This window comes from Leptodactylus fuscus, chromosome 4 (genome assembly GCF_031893055.1).
Source record: "Leptodactylus fuscus isolate aLepFus1 chromosome 4, aLepFus1.hap2, whole genome shotgun sequence".
Taxonomy (NCBI): domain Eukaryota; kingdom Metazoa; phylum Chordata; class Amphibia; order Anura; family Leptodactylidae; genus Leptodactylus; species Leptodactylus fuscus.
This window is the reverse complement of record NC_134268.1, coordinates 110,209,403-110,228,544: the sequence shown is the minus strand read 5'-3', so window position 1 is coordinate 110,228,544 and position 19,142 is coordinate 110,209,403. Positions and strand designations below refer to the sequence as shown.

Sequence of the window (19,142 nt, the reverse complement as noted above, 5' to 3'; positions counted from 1 at the left end):
AGAAAATGTGCAATATGCATTAAAACAAAATTTGACCGGTGCAAAAGTATGGTCACCTCAACAGAAAAGTGACATTAATATTTAGTAGATCCTCCTTTTGCAAAGATAACAGCCTCTAGTCGCTTCCTGTAGCTTTTAATCAGTTCCTGGATGAAGGTATTTTGGACCATTCCTCTTTACAAAACAATACAAGTTCAGTTAAGTTTGATGGTCGCCGAGCATGGACAGCCCGCTTCAAATCATCCCACAGATGTTCAATGATATTCAGGTCTGGGGACTGGGATGGCCATTCCAGAACATTGTAATTGTTCCTCGGCATGAATGCCTGAGTCGCTTTGGAGCAGTGTTTTGGATCATTGTCTTGCTGAAATATCCATCCCTGGCGTAACTTCAACTTCGTCACTGATTCTTGAACATTATTCTCAAGAATCTGCTGATACTGAGTGGAATCCATGCGATCCTCAACTTTAACAAGATTCCTGGTGCTGGCATTGGCCACACAGCCCCAAAGCATGATGGAACCTCCACCAAATTTTACAGTGGGTAGCAAGTGTTTTTCTTGGAATGCTGCTTTTTTGGATGCCATGCATAACACCTTTTTGTATGACCAAATAACTCAATCTTTGTTTCATCAGTCCACAGGACCTTCTTCCAAAATGAAGCTGGCTTGTCCAAATGTGCTTTTGCATACTTCAGGTGACTCTGTTTGTGGCGTGCTTGCAGAAACAGCTTCTTTCTCATCACTCTCCCATACAGCTTCTCCTTGTGCAAAGTGTGCTGTATTGTTGACCGATGCACAGTGACACCATCTGCAGCAAGATGATGTTGCAGCTCTTTGGAGGTGGTCTGTGGATTGTCCTTGACTGTTCTCACCATTCTTCTTCTCTGCCTTTCTGATATTTTTCTTGGCCTGCCACTTCTGGGCTTAACAAGAACTGTCCCTGTGGTCTTCCATTTCCTTACTATGTTCCTCACAGTGGAAACTGACAGGTTAAATCTCTGAGACAACTTTTTGTATCCTTCCCCTGAACAACTATGTTGAACAATCTTTGTTTTCAGATCATTTGAGAGCGGGCTGTCCATGCTCGGTGACCATCAAACTTACCTGAACTTGAATTGTTTTGTAAAGAGGAATGGTCCAAAATCCCTTCATCCAGGATCCAGGAACTGATTAAAAGCTACAGGAAGCGACTAGAGGCTGTTATCTTTGCAAAAGGAGGATCTACTAAATATTAATGTCACTTTTCTGTTGAGGTGCCCAGACTTTTGCACCGGTCAAATTTTGGTTTAATGCATATTGCACATTTTCTGTTAGTACAATAAACCTCATTTCAATCCTGAAATATTACTTTGTCCATCAGTTATTAGATATATCAAACTGAAATGGCTGTTGCAAACACCAAAATATTTAGAACTAAAAATGATTAAGATTAATAGGGGTGCCCAAACTTTTTCGTGTGTGTGTGTTATTTGTATCTATGGGACTTTGTGTCTTCAGATGTGTGAGGGCTTTACCCTTTTTTTTTTTTTTTTTACAAATAATGTAATATATGATAAGTTACCTGAGTGCATATATTATATAGTTATATAAATTTAACAAAGAATATTTTATGTTGGAGTAAAAAGATTCATAAAATTTGTTTGAATATCAGAGATTTTATTAATCCTTTAATGGCAATATAAAACTTGTTTTTCGAGCCCCATTAAGTAAATGAAATAGATATTTGCCTATTTTATCCTCATATCTATTTATTTCATAATCCTTCTTAGTTTTAGAGAGCAGTGACATTTTATCCAGATAGTGCAGAGATTTTTTTTCCAACATTTTATTTAGTCTTTATATGCCACATAGGCTTTATAATACACCTCACTGATTCTCTTCAGTTCTTGATTGAAAACATTTTCTACCCAAATAGAATTTTCACATTGAGGATCTATTCACAGCAATGTGTGGGGGTCCGACACTAAGGGTCAGACTGGCGTGTCAAGGGCCCACCAATGGAATTGTTTCTAGGGGCCCACTGCCAGGACCCTGCAGGTCAGGGTTACCGAGACACGACAGATAAAGGCAATAACTAGAGATGAGCGAACGCCATTCAATTGAATAGGTATTTGATAGAATATCAGGCCATTCGAGATATTCGATTCCAATCGAATACAAGGCCGCAAACGCAGTAAAAATTCTTATGCCCTCCCACCTTTCCTGGCGCTTTTTTTGCACCAATAGCTGTGCATGTAAGGTGGGACAGGAACTACGACAACGTAGGCAGTGAAGAAAAAAAAAAAACATTGGCTGCTGAAAACATGTGACCTCTGATTCATAAGAATAGTGTCGGCCATCTTCGTCTCATCTCAGGGCGATACAGTGCATTCTAGCTTTGGTTAGGTAGGAAATAACAGCTCTTTTCAGAGCTTTATTAATCTGAAAATCATGCAGCGTAGCAGCAGGGTACGTGGGCGAGGACATGGATACCGAGCTGGATATCCAGTTCACAGTCTAGGTACTGGAGAGGGGCTGCCAGCAGTGCCCTTCGTCAGTAGAAGCAGGGGACGTGGGCGAGGATGTGGACATGGATATCCAGCTGGGTATCCAGTTCACATTCCAGGTACTGGAGAGGGGCTCCCAGCAGTGTCCTTCGTCAGTAGCAGCAGGGGACATGCGTGAGGACGTGGATGTGGATACCCAGCTGTGTATCCACTCCACAGTCCAGGTACTGGAGAGGGGCTGACAGCAGTGCCCCTCATCAGTAGAAGCAGGGGACATGGGCGTGGACGTGAATACCCAGCTGGGTATCCAGTACACAGTCCAGGTACTGGAGAGGGGCTGCCAGCAGTGTCCTTCATCAGTATGAGCAGGGGACGTGGGCTAGGATGTGGATACCCAGCTCTATATCTACTCCACAGTCCAGTATACTGGAAAGGGGCTGCCAGCAGCAGCAGGGAACATGGGCGAGGACGTGGATATCCAGCTGCGTATCCACTCCAGAATCCAGGTACTGGAGAGAAGCTGCCAGCACCCAATTTACTCTTCCTCCTCATCCTCCTCATCCACCTCCTCCTCCTCCTACAATCCCAGCCCGTACTTCTGAATGTGAATTTTTTTTTTTTTTTTTATATTAAAAAAAAAAAATAATTCCATTATTCCTCCCCCCCCAGGGGCTTGCAACTCAATTTTTTAGGGCTCCAGCCCAAGGGCCTGCAAAATATTTTTTTAGGGCTCACCCCCCAAGGGCCTGAAATCTAATTTTTTTTTTTAGGGGTCACCCCAAGGGCCAAAAAATAAAACACTGCTGCTGCATGGCTCTAGTCACCCCAAGGGACAAAAACACTGTATTTTAAAGGCTTTGCTCACGCCAAGGGCCAAAAGCACTGTATTTTAAAGGCTGTACTCACAACATGGGCCAAAAGCACTGTATTTTAAAGGCTCTACTCACATGTTTAATATGTGTACATTTGTGTAAAGTATGTGTCTTGTATACTGTGTGAGTACTGTATGGTAATATACAGGTATATGTGAGTATATACAGTATGCTATAATGTGTATGTGTGAGTGTATGTATATATAGTATCCATACATTCATATAAGTATTGTAAGCTGATGGCCAGCCAGGTAATGGAGGGGGTGTACATCTCACCCAGACTACTCAGGTGGGTGAGATGAGAAAACTCCAGAAAGAATGTTTCTCAGCAGATAATTCTGTCTGCTGAGTGTTATTTCAAAGTTCCGGTTACTGGCCTGCATTTTTAGGAATGGCAGGTAGGTTGGTAGTGGGAACAGTCATTCCACTCCCCTCCAGTCCACACTTTGGGGATTTTCATGCAGCGACTCAGCTGTTGAGAGTCTCCTCATCAAGAAGGTTTAAGAAGTCAGCTCCAGCAGCAGACTGGGGGCAGAGTTTGGCTGGAGAGCAAACAGAGAGGTCATATTTTTGGAATTGTGTCCTGAGTGATTCTACTGGCTTTTGGATTTCTGTTATTCTAGGTGAGGTAACCTATTCTATGTTTAGTTAGAGCCTAGCCGGGCAGGTGTTTATTTTTGTGTTTCCTTTTGTTGCTGCACTACTTTTTTGAGTGAAAATAAACTCTACCTTTGTTTTGGACTAAAGAAACTGGACATGCTGTTTATTAGACAGATATTCCTCCCAAATATCATATATCATCTGGAGAAGCTGAGTTTTTAAAACAACTAATGGAAAACACCAAAGCTGAAACATACTGTTTGGTACTAGACTCTAAGAGAAGCATGATCTGAAATTATCTGATGTATTTTAGTAGTCTCATTTCTAACACAACATTTTCAGAGACGATAATATTATCTAAAACAGGAATTAAATTGCAAGGAAAAATAAGTATAATCTTTTCCTACAGGATTAAATAAATGACATTTATTGATCAAAGCTGTGTTATTAATAAAATCTTCTAAATTTCTGTTACAATATCAAATAATGTCTGTTTATATACCCTCTGATTTGTAAAGTGCTTCGGAATATGTTGGTGCTATATAAATAAAATGATTATTATTATAATTATTGTTATTATGATTATTACACCTCCATTATGTTGTGTGCAGAAAGATTGTAATCATTATTAAATTATACCCTTGCTTCAACAAAACTCTCATCTTCCTATCTTGGCTGTCAAATTCAGATAGAAATTTATATCTCAGACATTTTGTTAATTTGAATACAGTTAGGTTCATATATATTTGGACACTGACACAAATGTAGTTTGTGTTTTTTTTTTTTTTTTTTTTTTTTTTTTTTTTTTTTTTTTTTTTTTTACATGTTTACTGAAACATTCAAGTTATAGTTATATATTGGACATAGACATAAAGTCCAGAGTTTCAGCTTTCATTTGAAGGTATCCACATTAAAATTAGATGAAGTGTTAAGGAGTTTCAGCTCCAAAATATGTGCCACCCCAACCTTTATAAAGTGACCAAAAATAATTGGACAATTGACTCAAAGGCTGTTTCATGGACAGATGCGGGCAATTTTTTCGATGTGCAATTCTGAATTAAGCAGATAACAGGCCTGGAGATAATTTGAGGTGTAGTACTTGCATTTGGAAGATATTGCAGTGAAGAAAACATGTGGTCAAAGGATGTCTCCATGCACTTGAAACAAGCCATCCTTAAAGGGGTATTCCCATGTACACAACCATTTTTAAATTTGTAGATAATGAAACGTTAACCATTTTTTAAAATATAAAACTATACCGTATATACTCGAATATAAGCCGAATATATATACTTGAACAAAAAACTGGGAAAAATTATTGACTCAAGTATAAGCCAATGTGGGGGGGGGGGGATGCAGCAGCTACTAGAAAATTTCAAAAATTAAAATGGTTGTAGTGTTTGGGTGCTGTAGGTGCTGGGGAAGGGGAGGAGGTGTTTTGGTTATCTGTCTGCCCCTTCCCTGAGCTTGAGGACTGTTTTTTTTCTTCCCCCACTTGGAATTCAGTCTGGCTGAATATAGGGTATCTGCAGTGCTCCTATTAACTCCTTTCCGACGGAACAGGAGCACTGCAGATACCCTATATTCAGTAAAATGGGCGCTTTCAGACACAGGAATACCTAATGTGTATGTGTTTCACAGTAATTTTCTACTTTTGTATGTATTCTCGGAAAAGGAGTGATTTAAAACTTTTTTTTTTTTTTTTTTTTTTTTTTTGCACTATTGTATGGGAGATTCTATATATTGATATTTTGGCTGATCATAGACCCCCCCCCCAAAAAAATAAATAAAATAAAATAAATAAATAATAAAAAAATGAATTCAATTTTTTTTTTTTTTTTGCTGACTCGAGTATAAGCCAAGGGGGGCTTTTTCAGCACAAAAACTTGGCTGAAAAATTCGGCTTATACTCAAGTATATACAGTAAGTAATTAAAAATTCTGCAAAGTTTAAAATATATTATTTAAATAACTTGCGGTCACAAGTTACTGTCTTGATCAGTTGTCAACAGACACGACTATAAATGCAGACAATTTCTATGGTCTGGGAATTGTAAGGAACCCAGCCATGACTTTCTTATGGTAACTGAGTTATCAGACAGGAACACTACATGTATCAAAGATATCCCGGCTACAATAAGGAAATCATAGTAGCATAGTAGCATTCATGGTTGTATCCACTGGCAACTGATCAAGAAAACAAAGCTGTGACCACAAGATATTTCAAGAAAATGTTTAAAACTCTGCAAAATGTTTAATTACTTATATTTTCAAAAATGTTTATCTTTTATTTATCTACAAAATTAAAAATGGTTATGTTCATGGAATATTCCTTTAGAGTAAGGCCCCACGGTATGAATCACAATTCTTCCCAAAATTGTTTTGAACAGAAAGTTCATGGAGTTTTCCTCTGCACGCTTTCTGTTACAATTATAGCTACAGGAAAGCCACCAGCATTTCTGTAGATATAATTGACATGCTGTGATTTCCAAAACCATGCCAGTTTTGGAAATCGCAGCATGTCCACTCTGTAGTTTTAAACGCAAAGTGGGCATGGGATTTGCAAGAATTACATCCACTTTGCAGTTACTGTAAAATGCTGCTATTTTTTCCCGCAGCATTTCTACTACGGGCAAATTGCGGCGTTTCCGGCCCATGGGGCCCTGGCCTTAAGCTGTGAAATCAGAAGAAAGCCCATCTGAGAAACTGCTACAATATTAGGAGTGAGAAAATCTAGTTTGGTTCATCATGAGAAATAATAAAAGCACTGGTGAACTCATTGATACAAAAAGACCTGGACGCCCATGGAAAACAAGAGTGGTGGATGATGGCAGAATAATTTCCATGGGGAGGAGAAACCCCTTCACAGCAGCCAACCAACCCATCTATCAAAGTTAATGGAACCCCACTTACCCCTGTCCCATAGGCCCGATGCCTTGGGGTAACCCTGGACTCCGACTTATCCTTCAAACCACATATTCAAACCCTCAACACCTCTTGTCGCCTCCAGCTCAAGAACATCCACCGAATCCGCTCCTTCCTCACCCCAGAAACTACCAAGATGCTCGTCCAGGCCCTCATAATCTCCCGCTTAGACTACTGCAACACCCTTCTGCATGGACTCCCGGCTAACACCCTCGCCCCCCTCCAGTCCACCTTAAACTGTGCTGCTCGCTTAATCCACCTCACGCCCCGATCTTCATAGGCTGCTCCCCTCTGCCAGTCCCTCCACTGGCTACCCATAGCCCAGCGAATTGAGTTCAAGCTACTAACGCTAACATACAAAGCCATCCACAATCTGCCCCCTCCATATATCTCTGACCTCATCTCCCACTACCTGCCCACACGTAACCTCAGATCCTCCAACGACCTCCTACTCCGCTCTGCCCTCATTGGCTCCTCGCACAACCGTCTCCAAGACTTCTCCCATGCATCCCCCATACTCTGGAACTCCTTACCATGACAAATAAGACTGACCCCCACAATCACAGGCTTCAAGAAGGCCCTGAAGACTCACCTAGTCAGGAAGGCCTACAACCTCCAATAACACTATCACCGCACTGCCATCTGGACAGTCTCCCCCTCTCCTTCTGTCTCTACCCCCCTTCCCTCATAGATTGTAAGCCCTCGCGGGCAGGGCCCTCTACCCCACTGTGCCAGCCGATCACTGTTAGTATGATATGTACCTGTATACTTTGTGTATTGTATGTAACCCCCAAATGTAAAGCACCATGGAATTAATGGTGCTATATAAATAAACAATAATAATAATAATAATAATAATAAGTGAACAACATTCTATTGGGTGTAGGCTTATCAATATCCAAACCTACCACAAAGAGAAGACTGCATGAAATTAAATATAGAGGGTTCACTGAACAGTGCAAGTCACTCATAAGCCTCAAGAATAAGAAGGCTAGATTAGACTTTGCAAAAAAAAAAAAAAGAAAAGAGTATGGTGAAGGCGTGGTACAGCTCATGATCCAAAGCATACCACATCACCTGTAAAACACGGCGGAGGCAGTGTGATGGCTTGGGCATGCATGGCTGCTAATGGCACTGGGTCACTAGTGGTTATTGATGAGGTGACTCAGGACAAAAGCAGCCAGATGAATTCTGAGGTATTCAGAGACATACTGTGTGCTCAAATCCAGCCAAACTGATACATAATGCCGATGGGCATTGACCCAAAACATAAAGCCAAAGAAACACAGGAGTTTATTAAAGCAAAATAGTGGAATATTCTTGAATGGCCAAGTCAGTCGCCTGATCTCAACCCAATTGAGCATTTCACTTGTTAAAGAATGAACTTCAGACAAAAAGGCCACAAACAAACAGCAACTGAAAGCTACTGCAGTAAAGGCCTGGAAGAATATTTGAAAAGAAGGAAACCCAGCGGCATCTGGTGATGTCCATGAGTTCAAGACTTCAGGAAGCCATTACCAACAAAGGGTGAACAACCAAGTATTAGAAATTAATATTTAATTTACAATTATTTAATTTGTTCAATTACTTTTAAGCCCCTGAAATTCGTGTGAAATTGTTTGTATAAAATGCTTTAATTTTTCACATTTTTATGCAATAATATTGTCCAATCCACTGAATAACAGCTGAAAGTCTGAACTTCAACTGTATCTGAACTGTGGTAATGTACAGAACAAAATGAGAAAAATGTGGTCTCTGTCCAAATATTTATGGACCTAACTGTAATTACACCCCTTTTATACTTGACTTTGTCAGTTGCTTTAGCAATTCATTTATCTTTTTTTTTTTTTTTTTTCCTCGGGCAAGGTGTGTTTCTTGCACTAATCCTATATTTTTATAAGTATATGTATAAGATGTTTAAAGTCTATGTACACTGATAGGGAAATCAATATAAATCCGAATATATGTATATATATTTCAGCTGTATGTTGGGATATTCAGCTGAAATATAGTGTTCTCTGATTCTGTTATTTAGATCAGTTTGAACCCTGACCCGATACCTGTGACTGGTTCAGAAAAACAAGGTAATAAAATTTTCTGGAATAAAATGATAAGACGTTATTAAAATAGCTTAAGATGAGACTAATGGGAAAACCCATGTCAAAATGGACTTTGGTATGCCACGAAATAAAGATGGCCACAAACTGACATAACCTCTGGTCATCTAGTGTGAGTAAGAGTAATAGTTAGAATATTCATAGAATATTCATATTAGGGGCGGGATACTCTTGTAATACTTATCCATGGAAATTGCTGAATCCTAACAGTTAATGATTACTCTATAACACACCCATATACGCCCACTGAAAATTGGTATAAGAAGACATGATGTATGCAATAAACTTATGCTTCTGCCCAGGTTCAATTTGTCTCTGTGTTGAACGCATTACTGACTTGAGTCTTTATCTTTAAATTTGACTATCATCCAGTATACTTAAGTGGTCCCATTGAGACCACCCCTGATAACACCTTCATGATCTTTTTTTTTATTATTATTATTCCATTTCATCTTTTATTGGCTAGAAAGCATTTTTTAAATAGAGTTTTTTTGTTTTAAATTCTACTTGCTTTTTCTTCTGCACCCTTCACTTGCTCTCTCATATAGTGCATGCTGCTATGTCACCTTAGTGATTCATCTGAGAGGTTGCCTCAGAGCGTGTTCTGTGAGTGATATCTCATAAACACTAATTTTGGATGATTTTTTTTCAAAAGGAAGTGAGATCCATCTACAGACAACTATTTTGGAGATATTGTCCATAAAAAAGAAGGAAAGTGTTTTGGTTTAGCTAGGTAAGTGGTTAAAGACATGAACTGGAAGGAGAAATATGTCTCTTTAGGTAGATATCAGCTTTGAAGGCCACCTTCCAGTGCCTAGAGTTTTACAGACCAGGCATGCTCTACTAGGAACTCTGAGCAAGGAATATGCAAATAACTTATCCTGCCTCGTGGAAGGGAAAACTTTCTCTAGTGCCACCTATTAAAATGTAGATCCCTATAGATCAATGCCTGTTTTACTTAGAAACCTAGTGACTAGAGATGAGCGAGTAGTCTTCAATCGAGTAGGTGTTCGATCGAATACTATGGTATTCGAAATACTCGTACTCGATCGAACACTACTAGCTGTTCGAAGTTTAAGGTTCGATGCAGAACCAGCATTGATTGGCAGAATGCTATACGTTCTTCCAATCAACGCTGGTTCTTCTCTTACCTTTAAAAGTCTTCTCCCGGCACTGCGTCCCCGCGTCTTCTTCCGGCTGGAATTCACTCTGCCTAGGCATCCAGCCTAGGCAGTGCTGACTGCGCATGCACGGGCATGCCCTCGCATGCGCAGTCGGCTCTGCTCAGGCGTCGGACCGGGCAGAGCCGACTGCGCATGCGCAGTCAGCTCTGCCTAGGTCCCGATGCCTAGGCAGAGTGAATTCCAGCCGGATGAAGATGCGGGGACGCTGCGCCGGGAGAAGACTTCATGGAGAATCCAGCCCGACCGTCACTCGTGGACTTGGTAAGTATAATTTTATCGAATTTTGCGTACCCCTGAAACGAGCATTTCCCCCCATAGACTATAATGGGGTTCGAAATCCGTTTGAACAGTCGAACAGTGTGCTGCTGTTCGAATCGGATTTGGAACCTCGGACATTTTAGTGTTCGCTCATCTCTACTAGTGACTACTAATTAAGCAAAACATTAACCTGCTTCACACTCTTGAGGTGCAAAAATTGAAAGACTTGTCTGATCTTGGAAAACCAGGAATTGATAAGGAGCTACATTCCAACACATGGCAGTAAATCTGGTTTTTATTTTTTCCATTAAGGAGAACTATAAATGTCAATGAAAAACCATTGTAACAGTTGAGAAAACACTGTTTGCTTATCCCATGGCAAGTTAAATGTTTACATCTTTATAAGGAAATTTTCAATAGTGGGAGTTCAAGAGAAATGATTAGTTTTTCAAATAATTTTAAGGTTCATAGGGAAAATTTGTTTCAGAAATAACTTGTTAGGTCAGAACTATATCTATATTCAGGGGTCTCTTCAGGCCCAAGAGTATAATAATTAGAGGTCAGAGAGAGTACATAAAAATGAAAAAAGATATACTCACTTTCTTGGTCTCCATTGTAGCATCTGGTCATCTTACTGAAATTCCTCAGTGTTTTCCAGCCCTCTCCTTGATGGCATCTGCCCCAGGTCACCAATGAGTGGTGACCTGGGGTTAATGACATAAGGGAGAGAGCCAGAATACTCTAAAAACACCAGGGAAGAAGACCCGATGTTGCAGTAGATCCCAAAATAGATGAAGACACGCTGGAGTATAATAATGAACTTTGGATTTGTCAGTTACAAACTGGTTCTCTCATCTCTAATAAAGGGAGGTGTGTTCTGATTAGACACTAGATCTTGACATGAGGGTGTAAAATTGTTGTACCTGCTGCCCTATAAAAAGGCTCTCAGAGGCTACTTTTGGGTAGTGTACATCTTGGTGGGAGATTAGTCACTGCTAGTTATTCCTCTACTACACATTTGTAGACATTTGAAAGCCTTTGAGTGTGGGCACATCATTGAACATATATCATGTCGATGAATTTTCCACTATCTAATGCACAAAGGCCTTGTGGTTAGGAGGATTTGCTAGCAGTTTCTATGTGAGGGAACACACACACACAAAAACACACAGACAGTGAAAACCCTCCTTTGTCCGTGGCAACTGGGCCCCAACGGATGAACTGTTCTTATTATGGCTGCAACCATTAGTACTTCTGCATTGTGTGCTGTTATTTAGCAGTGCAAGCTGTTACCTGCAGTATGATGGCATGTGTGTGATGACTATCATCTGTGGGTCACTATATTAACCCTGTGCTATTCCCTATAGTGTATTATACCCACCAGGCCTGGCACATAGTCTATTCTCACAACTAGATGGACTAATACTATAAGATGTACCTGAGCATTGCCATGTGAATGTCTGAAACATTTCTCTGTGTGCCTTGTTTACCCTTCCCATAAGAAGTTAAGTAGTTTTACCGTCAACATTTGTGAGTGTGTAATGAGATTAGGAGGGGGTTTCCAGAGTCAACCCCTAGCAGAAGAGGAAGACCCTCCTGAATTCCTACAGAGATTCTAGCAAGATTTCGGTGGAGGGACTGCGCCATAGTGAGGTGAGAACTACAACACACCCTGCCTACACAGGTTGGCCCAAACGGGTGTTATATGTGGATGAAACGCCAGTCTTAGTAAAGCAACCCCAGTGTGTCCATATATCGCTCATCAAAAATGCATCAAACAAAACACATAGACGCAGATTTACTAATAGTTAGTGCAAACTTACACAGGTGGTTTGAAAATACATTAGATTTACAAATATGGCTAATGCTGGATGATAAATCTGATATATTTTCATATTGTCTAGTCTAAGTTTATACCACCTTTTAGTGGGCTTACTTTGAACCAATTTTTTTTTTAACATTATTTTGGCACATTTAAGCTCCCCTTTTCTGAGAATCCATACCCACATGTCTAGTATGTCAAACTAATTGTACTACGATGTACCAAAAATTCATCACACCTTCACCAAAAATGAGTCACACTGTGCCAAAGATGCAGTGTTTATGCCATTGCCTACAATAGTAAAGTTTTGCCATACTCTAGGTAAAATAGATCTGTATGAATACAGTATAAGGCTGTGGGCACTTTATAAAATAACAGTATATTGGACAGGGAAATATGCAGAATTTTAATCTCATTCTAACATTGTGGTTAAAATGCTTTAATAAAACAGTATATTAAAAAAATGCATGTTTTTGAAAAACACAGCATTACATGAAGGGGAAATTCAAAATGCAGCGGAAAGGAAATAAAAACAAGAATTTTTGGGATTTTATTTTTGCTGCATCTTTTTCATTTGCAATTTTTTCGAGCAGCATTTTTCTGCATGTGACTTTGACTTATAGATTCATCTTGCAGTAGGGAGACTCCTGTGACCTTTTGAAACTTTAGAAATATGAGACATCTATCTCTGCATGTACTGTCTGGTGAAATACTGTATGTTCCATGTGTTAAGAGAACCTTTCATCACCTCCAACAAGTCTAGGCCTTAAGATCAGTTAATAGCTGCTGCTCCACTGATTCTGGCACAGTTGAATTTTTTTCTCTACTCCCCACCGTTCCTGAGCGATCGATGCTGTTAGTTTTGGTGCCTGATATGCTATTAAGGCTCTGCATTGTCAGGAAGGTGGTATCAGACAAGAGCTGGCAAGCGGTGTGATTCTGAGCTTGGACACCAATGCATCTGATTAGAGGTCTGAGCTTTAATAGCACATCAGGCACCAAAACTAACTGTGCTTGTTGATTGTGCTTGTTGAACCGTGGAGGCTAGAGAGAAAATTCCAACTGTGCTGGAATCAGTTGAGCCGTAACTATTAACAGATGCTAGGAACTAGAATAGGTGGATGTGGTGAAAGGTCCTCTATAAGTCTCCAGGCAATTATACTGGACCATGTAGTATTTTTTGTATAGTCATTTTTAGGCAGCTTGATAAAATTTTACATATATATATATATATATATATATATATATATATATATATATATATATATAGCATTTCTAATAATTTGAAAAAGTAATTCAGTAATAATATTAACAATTTGAAGATATATTTTTACATACAGTTTTCTTGTTAAGCTTACCTTACCAACATACTGGGTGTCTGAACCTGTATACTCTTCAAGTAAAAAAAATTGATTCCACATCCACCCTCGCTTTCTACGTTGCAATACTTTTATGCCACCTTGAGATAAACTGCGTCTGTTTCGATGGGTATATTCCATAGCTGTTTTATCCACAGGTGTTGTATGTGCCATAAATATCAAATGTGTGCACATGATCAAAGAGAAGTTATGACATGCCTTCATGATTTGCCAACGCACGCTTTTTAATCCTTACGTAATATATTTCTTCTTCTTCTGAAAAAAAAAAGAAAAGAAAAAAAAAGAAACATAAATAAAATAAGTAACCATGCATGAATTTTTGCTCTTATTTCTTTTTCCCTGTCTTTCCTGGCTTGGCTTATAAAACTGGCATGAGTGATTACAGCCTTAGGCTTGTTTCACAAGAGACTTTTAGGCTTTATTCACATGTCAGTGTTTTGTTCCATGTTTTGCATCAGTGTTTCTAAGACTAAACCAGGGATGGAGCAGAGATAAGGTATAGAGATGAGCGAACACTAAAATGTTCGAGGTTCGAAATTCGATTCGAACAGCCGCTCACTGTTCGAGTGTTCGAATGGGTTTCGAACCCCATTATAGTCTATGGGGAACATAAACTCGTTAAGGGGGAAACCCAAATTCGTGTCTGGAGGGTCACCAAGTCCACTATGACACCCCAGGAAATGATACCAACACCCTGGAATGACACTGGGACAGCAGGGGAAGCATGTCTGGGGGCATAAAAGTCACTTTATTTCATGGAAATCCCTGTCAGTTTGCGATTTTCGCAAGCTAACTTTTCCCCATAGAAATGCATTGGCCAGTGCTGATTGGCCAGAGTACGGAACTCGACCAATCAGCGCTGGCTCTGCTGGAGGAGGCGGAGTCTAAGATAGCTCCACACCAGTCTCCATTCAGGTCCGACCTTAGACTCCGCCTCCTCCGGCAGAGCCAGCGCTGATTGGCCGAAGGCTGGCCAATGCATTCCTATGCGAATGCAGACTTAGCAGTGCTGAGTCAGTTTTGCTCAACTACACATCTGATGCACACTCGGCACTGCTACATCAGATGTAGCAATCTGATGTAGCAGAGCCGAGGGTGCACTAGAACCCCTGTGCAAACTCAGTTCACGCTAATAGAATGCATTGGCCAGCGCTGATTGGCCAATGCATTCTATTAGCCCGATGAAGTAGAGCTAAATGTGTGTGCTAAGCACACTCATTCAGCACTGCTTCATCACGCCAATACAATGCATTAGCCAGTGCTGATTGGCCAGAGTACGGAATTCGGCCAATCAGCGCTGGCCAATGCATTCTATTAGCCCGATGAAGTAGAGCTGAATGTGTGTGCTAAGCACACACATTCAGCACTGCTTCATCACGCCAATACAATGCATTAGCCAGTGCTGATTGGCCAGAGTACGGAATTCGGCCAATCAGCGCTGGCTCTGCTGGAGGAGGCGGAGTCTAAGATCGCTCCACACCAGTCTCCATTCAGGTCCGACCTTAGACTCCGCCTCCTCCGGCAGAGCCAGCGCTGATTGGCCGAAGGCTGGCCAATGCATTCCTATGCGAATGCAGACTTAGCAGTGCTGAGTCAGTTTTGCTCAACTACACATCTGATGCACACTCGGCACTGCTACATCAGATGTAGCAATCTGTTGTAGCAGAGCCGAGGGTGCACTAGAACCCCTGTGCAAACTCAGTTCACGCTAATAGAATGCATTGGCCAGCGCTGATTGGCCAATGCATTCTATTAGCCCGATGAAGTGGAGCTGAATGTGTGTGCTAAGCACACACATTCAGCACTGCTTCATCACGCCAATACAATGCATTAGCCAGTGCTGATTGGCCAGAGTACGGAATTCGGCCAATCAGCGCTGGCTCTGCTGGAGGAGGCGGAGTCTAAGGTCGGACCTGAATGGAGACTGGTGTGGAGCGATCTTAGACTCCGCCTCCTCCAGCAGAGCCAGCGCTGATTGGTCGAGTTCCGTACTCTGGCCAATCAGCGCTGGCCAATGCATTCTATTAGCCCGATGAAGTAGAGCTGAATGTGTGTGCTTAGCACACACATTCAGCTCTACTTCATCAGGCTAATAGAATACATTGGCCAATCAGCGCTGGCCAATGCATTCTATTAGCTTGATGAAGCAGAGTGTGCACAAGGGTTCAAGCGCACCCTCGGCTCTGATGTAGCAGAGCTGAGGGTGCACAAGGGTTCAAGTGCACCCTCGGCTCTCCTACATCAGAGCCGAGGGTGCGCTTGAACCCTTGTGCAGCCTCAGCTCTGCTACATCAGAGCCGAGGGTGCGCTTGAACCCTTGTGCACACTCTGCTTCATCAAGCTAATAGAATGCATTGGCCAGCGCTGATTGGCCAGAGTACGGAACTCGACCAATCAGCGCTGGCTCTGCTGGAGGAGGCGGAGTCTAAGATCGCTCCACACCAGTCTCCATTCAGGTCCGACCTTAGACTCCGCCTCCTCCGGCAGAGCCAGCGCTGATTGGCCGAAGGCTGGCCAATGCATTCCTATGCGAATGCAGACTTAGCAGTGCTGAGTCAGTTTTGCTCAACTACACATCTGATGCACACTCGGCACTGCTACATCAGATGTAGCAATCTGATGTAGCAGAGCCGAGGGTGCACTAGAACCCCTGTGCAAACTCAGTTCACACTAATAGAATGCATTGGCCAGCGCTGATTGGCCAATGCATTCTATTAGCCCGATGAAGTAGAGCTGAATGTGTGTGCTAAGCACACACATTCAGCACTGCTTCATCACGCCAATACAATGCATTAGCCAGTGCTGATTGGCCAGAGTACGGAATTCGGCCAATCAGTGCTGGCTCTGCTGGAGGAGGCGGAGTCTAAGGTCGGACCTGAATGGAGACTGGTGTGGAGCGATCTTAGACTCCGCCTCCTCCAGCAGAGCCAGCGCTGATTGGCCGAATTCCGTACTCTGGCCAATCAGCGCTGGCCAATGCATTCTATTAGCTTGATGAAGCAGAGTGTGCACAAGGGTTCAAGCGCACCCTCGGCTCTGATGTAGCAGAGCTGAGGCTGCACAAGGGTTCAAGCGCACCCTCGGCTCTGATGTAGGAGAGCCGAGGGTGCACTTGAACCCTTGTGCACCCTCAGCTCTGCTACATCAGAGCCGAGGGTGCGCTTGAACCCTTGTGCACACTCTGCTTCATCAAGCTAATAGAATGCATTGGCCAGCACTGATTGGCCAATGTATTCTATTAGCCTGATGAAGTAGAGCTGAATGTGTGTGCTAAGCACACACATTCAGCTCTACTTCATCGGGCTAATAGAATGCATTGGCCAGCGCTGATTGGCCAGAGTACGGAACTCGACCAATCAGCGCTGGCTCTGCTGGAGGAGGCGGAGTCTAAGATCGCTCCACACCAGTCTCCATTCAGGTCCGACCTTAGACTCCGCCTCCTCCAGCAGAGCCAGCGCTGATTGGCCGAATTCCGTACTCTGGCCAATCAGCACTGGCTAATGCATTGTATTGGCGTGATGAAGCAGTGCTGAATGTGTGTGCTTAGCACACACATTCAGCTCTACTTCATCGGGCTAATAGAATGCATTGGCCAATCAGCGCTGGCCAATGCATTCTATTAGCGTGAACTGAGTTTGCACAGGGGTTCTAGTGCACCCTCGGCTCTGCTACATCAGATTGCTACATCTGATGTAGCAGTGCCGAGTGTGCATCAGATGTGTAGTTGAGCAAAACTGACTCAGCACTGCTAAGTCTGCATTCGCATAGGAATGCATTGGCCAGCCTTCGGCCAATCAGCGCTGGCTCTGCCGGAGGAGGCGGAGTCTAAGGTCGGACCTGAATGGAGACTGGTGTGGAGCGATCTTAGACTCCGCCTCCTCCAGCAGAGCCAGCGCTGATTGGTCGAGTTCCGTACTCTGGCCAATCAGCGCTGGCCAATGCATTCTATTAGCCCGATGAAGTAGAGCTGAATGTGTGTGCTTAGCACACACATTCAGCTCTACTTCATCAGGCTAATAGAATACATTGGCCAATCAGCGCTGGCCAATGCATTCTATTAGCTTGATGAAGCAGAGTGTGCACAAGGGTTCAAGCGCACCCTCGGCTCTGATGTAGCAGAGCTGAGGGTGCACAAGGGTTCAAGTGCACCCTCGGCTCTCCTACATCAGAGCCGAGGGTGCGCTTGAACCCTTGTGCAGCCTCGGCTCTGCTACATCAGAGCCGAGGGTGCGCTTGAACCCTTGTGCACACTCTGCTTCATCAAGCTAATAGAATGCATTGGCCAGCACTGATTGGCCAGAGTACGGAATTCGGCCAATCAGCGCTGGCCAATGCATCCCTATGGGAAAAAGTTTATCTCACAAAAATCACAATTACACACCCGATAGAGCCCCAAAAAGTTATTTTTAATAACATTCCCCCCTAAATAAAGGTTATCCCTAGCTATCCCTGCCTGTACAGCTATCCCTGTCTCATAGTCACAAAGTTCACATTCTCATATGACCCGGATTTGAAATCCACTATTCGTCTAAAATGGAGGTCACCTGATTTCGGCAGCCAATGACTTTTTCCAATTTTTTTCAATGCCCCCGGTGTCGTAGTTCCTGTCCCACCTCCCCTGCGCTGTTATTGGTGCAAAAAAGGCGCCAGGGAAGGTGGGAGGGGAATCGAATTTTGGCGCACTTTACCACGTGGTGTTCGATTCGATTCGAACATGGCGAACACCCTGATATCCGATCGAACATGTGTTCGATAGAACACTGTTCGCTCATCTCTAATAAGGTACAATGGAAACATTTTGGCATTAAAACACAGCAAAACACTTAAGCACCCAAACTCTGTTGTTTGATCAAGTTCTCTGATTCAGATGTATCAGTGATGACATTTCAGCAGTATGTCATCAATAAATCACCAGTATCACATCAGTATCTTGCAGTATTCTGTTTCATACATAGTGTTTTTCTGCCTATTCAGGCTGTTCTTAGCAGTGTTTTTATTTTGAATTTGTTGCCACGTTAGCTGGTTTTTATTCTGTAATGCAATATTAAACATACTACAAACACACTACGTATGCAGTGTCCCACTTCTGTTATTATTATTATTATTATTATTATTATTATTATTATTATTATTATTATTATTGTTTATTTATATAACACCATTAATTGCACGGTGCTTTACATTTGGGGGTTTACATACAATACACAAAATATACAGGTATATATAATACTAACAATGACCGACTGGCACGGTAGGGTAGAGGGCCCTGCCCGCAAGAGCTTACAATCTATGAGGGAAGGGGGGTAGAGACAGAAGGAGAGGGGGGAGGCTGTATAGTGGTGGTGAGGTGATAGTGTTATTGGAGGTTGTAGGCTTTCCTGAATAGGTGAGTCTTCAGGGCCTTCGTGCAGCCTGTGATTGTGGGGGTCAGTCTTATGTGTCGTGGTAAGGAGTTCCAGAGCATGGGGCTTGCACGGGAGAAATTTTGGAGGCGGTTGT

At 42.2% G+C, this 19,142-nt stretch overlaps 1 protein-coding gene across 2 annotated transcripts in view; it reads right to left on the bottom strand.

Annotated features, from left to right (window-relative positions):
* LOC142200510 (cadherin-9-like) overlaps window positions 1-19,142 on the bottom strand; it is a 180,514-nt gene that overhangs the window by 140,984 nt on the left and 20,388 nt on the right. Inside the window, exon 2 of one of the 2 annotated variants that reach the window (XM_075270934.1) lies at window positions 13,623-13,898. In XM_075270934.1, the coding sequence (XP_075127035.1) occupies window positions 13,623-13,847 (225 nt within the window). In that variant the 5' untranslated portion in view covers window positions 13,848-13,898. Of the gene's footprint in view, window positions 1-13,622; window positions 13,899-19,142 lie in introns of those variants that run through there. The other variant, XM_075270935.1, reaches the window with a different exon arrangement.